Raw genomic sequence first — 8,032 nt, 5'->3', positions numbered from 1 at the left:
ACAGCTCACTTAAATCTAATAATTTCACACTACTTCACACAATTAAGTTTGTTTACTTACTTTTCCCAAGGTAATTGGTTTCCTAAATTTCTTTAAGTAAACTCAACTTGACCGAAACTCAATAAAGATAAGTCACATTAACTTAATATACTGAGCCAAAGTAAGAGAGCAGTACTTAATTTTAAATAAATGCACTTAACATACCTTAGTTTAGCTAAGTTAAAAATAAGAATTCACAAAATGGCATTACAAACATGTTTTTTTTTATTTCAGTATCTATAAACAACAACAATAATAATCAACATGCTGTTCATTCGGAAACTTGTCTAGAAAGAGAACATCAAAGGTCGAGTTTGGGGGGGGGGATAAATAAAAGGTCAGAATATCTCTTTAGCACCACATATACTTAGTTTTTAAATGGGGTTTACCGAATTTGAATGTGCAGATACACTGCTGATGAAGACATGGTATTGGGGAGGTTCTTGTGAAGCCACGATGCTTTAATCTATGATGCTTTAATAGCTGGCCTCGTTTTGGAGAGACAAAAGTGCAGAACTTACACATCCACTACATCCCTCTTCCAGTAGACACTTAAAAAAAATACAGGAGAACAATAAATTAGACTAAAAGAGACAGTGACCAGCTATTTTAATGTCTAATGTTGAAGTATTTGGGATTAGCAACCTGCCCATTGAGATGTTACTAATTATTTATCATTGTTATTATTATCATATATCATATTTTATATTTAAATCCAGTGATAGAAATAAAAACAAGTGTAAAATGTATTATATTAAGACTGTTCAGTCACCTATATTGTACAGTCTTTAAATCTACCAATACCAAAAAACATTTGTCACATTTATCATCTTTTTTTAGGTTTTTAATGTAATAATTTTGCAATGGTGAATCAAACTAAGACACAAAAATAAACATGAAATAAAAATTACTAAAAGGTCTCGGAAGGATTTTGGTCCACTGAGAAAGCTTCTTATCAACGAAGCAGCAGTGAGGGAGGAGGTGTTGTGGGACGAAAAGCTGCGGCTGCTGCTGAGTTTGTCTGGCTGGGTAAGACAGTTATCTGGTACCCTGGTGGCCAATACAGTCTTGGTGACAGAGGGTACCTCTTTTCTACCTGCCACCAACTTCACTGTCACAGACACCACCTAAGGCAGGCTATATGGAAAAAAAGTAAACATAAAAAATGTATTAAATCAGAACAATTTTAACAGTCATGTGTTACCACATTCTCATGTCCTTCATATCTAAACAAGATTAAATGATGAACTGATTAATACTGTTTCAATAATGTTTCCAGATTAGTGTATTAAAACAGACAGCAGTGTCTGAAAAACTCCTTATTCAGATAAAATGTATTACTTAAGGATAAGCATCACGAATTAATCTGACCTGCATTTTTGAATGTCTAAATGAAAGCAGTACCCACCTGTCTCCTTTCTTCTGTGCTGGTTTGTTTGTTTTAGTATTTAGGGTCATACCACCTGCATGAAATAAACCAAACTGGGTAAAGTCACTAATCTGTGCCAGGCGTCAGCATTTATCAAAATACTGTAATTATAAATAAGTATAAAAATTATTGAGTGTAATGTAAGGTTGGCGGCTATTATAACATGATATTTTAGAAAAGTACGACGGAAGCGCTCGACTTCCGTGGACTGGCCCGCTGCTCCAGCCAGCGCTTCACTCGGACTGTACAGTAACCCGTATTTCCTTTCTCTACTGGGTCAGTTATGACCACTGTCTGGAGCAGCGGGTGTGTACTGAGCCCGAGAAGAAGCGCTCAGTTTGAATGTTGTGTCTACAAACTGTAACGAACAAACCTTAACTGACATTACACACACACCGTCTGGACTGACCTTAACTAATGTTTACGTCCCAGCACGAGCATGACTGCACCCTGACACACTTATAAATTCTGCTGCCTGGAGCTGAAGCACGGAGCCGGAGTCGCCGCCCATAGCCAGTTAAGATAACTGGTTAACTCATACAGCTGAATTAGCAGCGCGTCGTAATCCAGCAGCTAACAGACAGGAACCGGCTGAGACATGTTAAATATTAACACTACTGGGCTCGCTCCAAACAGAGTCAAAGCACTTTCAAGTAAACTGAAAACAATCAAAACCAATAGCAATAGTCAAAACAAAAACAATAATGTGAACCCAACATGTCCGAAAAAGAGTGGGATTAAGTTTATTTAAACCTACCCCTTCTCCACTACTCAATTAGCAATCTTTCTCCCTAAACATATTTACATAAAAAAAGAAAAGAAATAGAAAAGAATTAGATTAAATAAACAAATACATCAATCATTTATCATTTATGAAAACACCCAATTGTTAAAGCCCTTCTTCCTCCCTGTACCTCGTGAAAACCATGTGTTTGTACCACTTTTTAAACTGGATCATGCTTGGACATTGCTTGAGCTCCACACCCAGTCTGTTCCACAGCCTCACTCCACAAACTGAAGGACAAAAACTTTTTAATGTTGTACGTGCCCGCTGATGTTTTAAATTGAACTCACCCCTCAGATTATAACCCCCAACTATGTGAAAAAAACAATTTTTGAATGTTTCCAGGAAGCAGATTGTTTATTGCTTTGTACATGATTTGTGCTGTTTGGAAATGAACCAGGTCGTTGTAGATGAATGAGTTCACTGAGACTGTATCACGGTGATGTGTTGTGTATGAGTCATCATACCTTAGTCCGGATTGTGATAATCATTCGTGTTTGTCCATTTCCTCGATGTTCCTGAAGACCAGCACTTTGGCTTGCTCTGGTGTCCCGTTTAGTTAAATTAATACTTTACAGTTTGATCTCCATGTGTGTTGAATTTTTCCCTGTTTTTTCATGAGGCGTGCTTTTCTGGCAATATCTGCGTTTCGTTTGGTCAGATGCTCACTGATAAATACGTTTGATCCTTTCAGTTTCCTTCCTTGTTTTAACAGTTTTGTTTTGTGTTTTCTGTTGACAAATCTCATGATCACGGCTCGTTTGTCGCTGTCATCTCTCCGGGGCAGAGGGTGGCATGCCTCAACGTTGCTCCTGTCCATTTCAATCCCTTTGGATTGTAGGAGGGCAGCCACCTGTTGCTCTACGGAGCTGACATCCTGCTCACCGGGCTCCCCCCCTGTTCGTCAACGGTCACCGCCCGGGCATATGACCAGGGTTTGATACGGAGCCCGGTCACAATCACATCATTGACCCTGGTGTACTGCTCCAGCTCCACCACTCGACTCTCCAGGTGCACCAGACGCCGGTCCTTTTTGGCGTTCTGGATCCGGAGAGCCTTCACTTCCTCCACCAGGTCCAGGATGGATTTCTGCTGCAGTTTCACAACTGAAATCTCCTCAGACAAGAAGTCCAGAGACTTCTTAATGTCATCGTCCTCTTCGGCTGTCAGTGCCTTCTTCGGACCCATGTTGCTAGGTAACGCGAGGTAGCGTCTGCTGCTGTTACCCTAGCCACCCGCTAGCTAGTTTGTCAACTAGCCGCTTAGGTCAGTTTTTTCCGTCCGTGTTCCGAAAATCAGCGTCGTTAAACCAGGCAGTATTCAAGCCAAGGGTGTCCGCAGATAGTCCGATGTCTGTAAACCAAAATCAGTAGCCAATAAACACAGAAATAGCCCAAAACCGAGCACCAAAACACACAAACTCTCTCCAAACTTTTCTCCAACACTTTCTTTCTTCGAACAACTCTTATTCCATACATTAAATAATATTGACCAGATTACAAACAGAAGCCTTAAACTTACGGAATTCAACGTTAGAGCCAGCCTTGATGAGAGCAATGGGTCCACGTGCACGGCTTTGACCTCCTGCGTTTGAATGAGTTTGGCGCTAGCGGTAGATGTGCGCTAACCGAAAATGGACATGCGCACTGGGCTGCAAAGCTCTGTAACTTAAGTCTCATACCACAAACAATGCTACACACTCAGAAAAACCAAGTTCATATAACTTAAAGAAACAAGTATGTGGGTAAAAAGTGCAGAAAACTCGGTGAGAGAAAGTAAACTTAAAAAAGTAGTATGAATTAAGTTAAATGCACTAATTCATCATAAGTCAGGACATTGTTTGAATTTACAGTGTATCAGCTTAATATGTTGGTTTATGATTGACACTTCATGCCAATAAAACTGTAGCCTTCTTCTTTTTCTTAATATCATTATATTATTTCATCTTCTTTCTCTGCCTATTCTTTTTTCTTTTCTTCGTTTTCTTCACCATCTTCTTTTTCTTATCATTATTACTGTTATATATTAATATTATTACTTCATTGTCTTCCTCTTTTCTCATTTTCATCTTCTTCTGACCACAGACTTGCAGACTGTAAAGATGACTTCATATACATGGATTATATGTGTCCTTTCTTTTCTGAACTAGTGACGGTTATTTCCTCAGTTCTTGCTCACTGTGTAAATTTCCTGTACCCTTTGTCATCACAGACCGGAGCCGTTTCCCTGACCTCAAGCGTCACATATCTAGACTTGTGCCAAAGAGGAAGATGAAATTTTTAGTCCTGTACATCACAGGCATTCTTGTTGAATTCTTGGTTTTAAGAGGATTCACTGAGTTCAGTTTTCAGTTCATTGTTGACGATCGAAACCTCTGTGACACCTGTTTATCTCCAAACAATCGTCTGTGCTCGCACCCCATAAAACCCCCCGTTGAGATGCTTTTCTCTGCAAGCCACAACCTCTCGGAGGACGATTTCAAATGGTGGAAGGTAAGGACAGAGTTCCTCTGCGTTGTTGAAGTTGGTGGATGGAAATGTGCCTGTGTGCCAGTCCAGATAAACAGTCTGCATCTGTCTCCACCAGGTCTTACAGAATGAAAGAGGAGACTACAACAAATATAACCAAGCAGTGAACAGACTGTTACAGATATTCCCAACCACCCCGGGGCTTATAAAGCCCAGCAGTGGCGGCTGCAAGACCTGTGCTGTGGTGGGAAATTCTGGTAACTTGAAGGGATCACGAAATGGACCTCTGATAGATTTCCATGATTATGTCATCAGGTAAATATTCACCAAGAAGAAAATCATATTTAAACTTTGGCCTCTTTTTAAAAAGATATCCAGCAGTGAAATGATTCCCCCTGTGCTGTTCAGAATTAACAGAGGTCGCATTGAAGGCTACGAAGAAGATGTTGGGACCAGAACAACTCATCGTGTCATGTATCCAGAGAGTGCTGTGAATTTAGACAACAACACTCACTTTGTGATGGCTCCATTCAAAACACGGGATATAGAGTGGCTCACACAGGCCATGATGACTGGATATCATGGAAAGTGAGTCCCCTTCTTTTCAGGTTTTCATTTTAGACTGTATTAAATTATATGTATAAGTGAGCTGTCCCAGTTTGCAATAAGGTGTGTTTAATGTAATGCGGTAAACAGGGCATCACAACAGGGACAATAATACGAATGAATAGAGATAATATATGTGCTAAACATAATTCAATGCATTATTAAAACTCAGTAACGGAGGCAGTAGAGTGGCAAGTAACCAGACACCTAAAAGAATTTCCTCAGGGGAATAGATCGTCCTGCGTGTCATTCTGTGTCATTCTGCGTGACAAGGGAAGCCAAGTTAGAGGGCCTAGTCTGTGCTTACAGATGCTGAGTCATGATGCAAAACTACAATTCCACTTCAGTCAGATTGGCCGTGTTGGATCAGGACCAGAGCTAGACACACTGTAGTTATTTTAATCCTGTCAATCCCCTATTGTCAAGACTAGACTAGCACTAAGCTATTTAGTTTTATTAATACTATCTATTATGTGCTTCCCTTTCTCCTCTTCCTCTTTGTCATTCTCTCCCACCTCTAATCAGTTTGACATTGGCACCGTTGTCGTGCTCATATTAAAAAGTCAGGCGCACGGCGTGTAACGTAATTGAGATGGTAGAACTGTGTCAGGTGGGGGGCCCCTTAGGGAGGACTTCTACTGTCATTCAAAACATAGCACATTACCGCAGTTGCCTGCAGTCTCTTGACACATTGCGCCTCTCCTTGCAATGCACCATTTATATCCAAAGCAAACCAGCACGTTAGGCAGCGAGTCTGCCTGTCGTCCATTTCTGGTGTAAAATCATGACCTTTAATTCACGTTCCCCCAGGTACAGTAGAAAACAATAAGCTGCTTGTAATCTTCAGTGGAACAAGCTTCCCTGTCAGAAGTCAGGGGGAGTTAAAGCGGGGAGGACATGGGTGAAATAATGAATGAACTGTGTATGTTGCTGTAGAGTTTCACATAAAATACATTATGCAAATTAGAATCTCCTTGAACAGGCCCACAGGTCACATCTGCGTGATGAGCTTTTGGATGGTGTGTCAAGGGCTAGTATTTGAATTTGTCATTTCATGCTGTCCCCAACAGGTCCAACACGGCACTAAAACCACATATAGTATTCAACAAGGATTTGGTGAGTACCATTAAGCGCTTCACCACCTGCAAAGGTAGCGACCCGTGTGAGTTTAAAGGCCGATTCTGATTGTCAACAGGTGACGGTGATCAACCCGGCTTTCATAAGATACGCTGACAACACGTGGCTGAGAACGAAGGGCCGGTATCCATCCACTGGCTTTATAACTGTGGCTCTTGCACTGAACATTTGCCATGAGGTAAGTTCAGTCTTTGAAATGGAGCTGCCTTTGCGAAGTTGAAAAAGTTCTTGGTTTCTGAATAAGTACTCCAAGGTGAGCAGCTCAATATGTTTGTCACATAAAACAAAGGCAAATGGACTTAGCACTCAGATATGCAGTGACCTGCATGAATCTTCATTCAGACATTGTCAACTACTACCTTATCTTACTCAGCAGTGGACTTGAGTACAACAGAACAGAAGATTTGAGGTTAAATGTTTGGACAGTGAGCTTTTGTAAAGTTTATATTTAGCCACACGCCAAGCGACCCCTTCCTGATGTCACCATACTGAAGGAAAAAATTCACATAGCGGAAAATGATAGATCCTGACTTCCTCCATACGAGGTTTTGAGGTGCTTTACACGTCAATGCACAGTGGCTTCTGTTCTTGTCAGGGAGGGTATAACCCATGTTCAACAACCCTACTTGTGCTGTGTGGCTGAGGATTGGCTGTCACTTGACTGTCACACTATATAAAGGCCTTTAAACCGCCTTTGAATCCTACCCTCACCCAAGTAAATGGCAGAAAATCAGGTCAACCGATAATGAACATGTGTGTACGCTGTCCATCTTAAGACAGCAGGTATCCGCTCTCATCTCGCGCAAGTTGTTAAAACACTGCGTCGCCACTGATAGATCACACACTTGAAGCACCTTCAAACTGGCAAAATGGAACAAAATGGAGAAAAAAACATACATATTAAATTTATGTGTTACATGAATTACTGTGAGATAAAGTTTCCTCATCGCTTCACAGAAATCTGATGTTTTTGTCGGAACGGTTTGTGCACTATATTTGCATAATCATTTATTAATGTTAATTAATGTTATATGTTAATTTTCCTTTTCACAGGTCCATGTGTTTGGTTTCGGAGCAGACAGCGATGGAAACTGGAACCATTACTGGGAGGAACTCAAGAACAAAAAGCTGAAAACTGGAGGTCATCCGGGAGAAGTGGAGTATGACGTTATCCAGAAATTAGACAAGGAAAAACACCTCACGTTTTACAGAGGGTGGTGAATTCTTTTTCCAGAATTGAAAGCAGCCAGGCTTAAATATACTGAATTACTTTTTGTTAAAGAAACATGACTTTTGTATGTTAATTCAATAATAATTTTAAATGTTACTTTAAAGCTTTTTTTATGCTTGTTATATTCAATTATCATCTGTTAAAGCAACATAAGTTTTTTACATAAATTACACACACTGTTGTTCTGTTAAATCTACCTGACCCGGACAAGTAAATCTTACATTATTAAGTTATAAAGCTTTTGCATACTTTGCTCATCCATTGCATGATAAAATTATTTCTGCACTGGAAAAAAAAGTCTGTTGGAGCTACATGAAAAAAGTATGTACATCGGTTGC

General features: G+C 40.2%; 1 protein-coding gene across 1 annotated transcript; it reads left to right on the top strand.

Annotated features, from left to right (window-relative positions):
- Positions 1-3,438: 3,438 nt before the first annotated feature.
- On the top strand, positions 3,439-7,684 carry LOC311501469 (CMP-N-acetylneuraminate-beta-galactosamide-alpha-2,3-sialyltransferase 1-like; the record flags this gene model as incomplete). Its single annotated transcript, XM_084563312.1, has 7 exons — positions 3,439-3,448; positions 4,464-4,744; positions 4,839-5,035; positions 5,129-5,308; positions 6,397-6,442; positions 6,522-6,641; positions 7,517-7,684. The coding sequence occupies 7 exons, from the start codon at positions 3,439-3,441 to the stop codon at positions 7,682-7,684; spliced, it is 1,002 nt and encodes a 333-aa protein (XP_084419438.1).
- Positions 7,685-8,032: the final 348 nt, after the last annotated feature.

This window comes from Chelon labrosus (assembly GCF_963514085.1).
Source record: "Chelon labrosus genome assembly, chromosome: 16".
Lineage (NCBI taxonomy): Eukaryota > Metazoa > Chordata > Actinopteri > Mugiliformes > Mugilidae > Chelon > Chelon labrosus.
The sequence above is the reverse complement of the archived record's forward strand: the minus strand, read 5'-3'. Positions and strand labels throughout refer to the sequence as shown.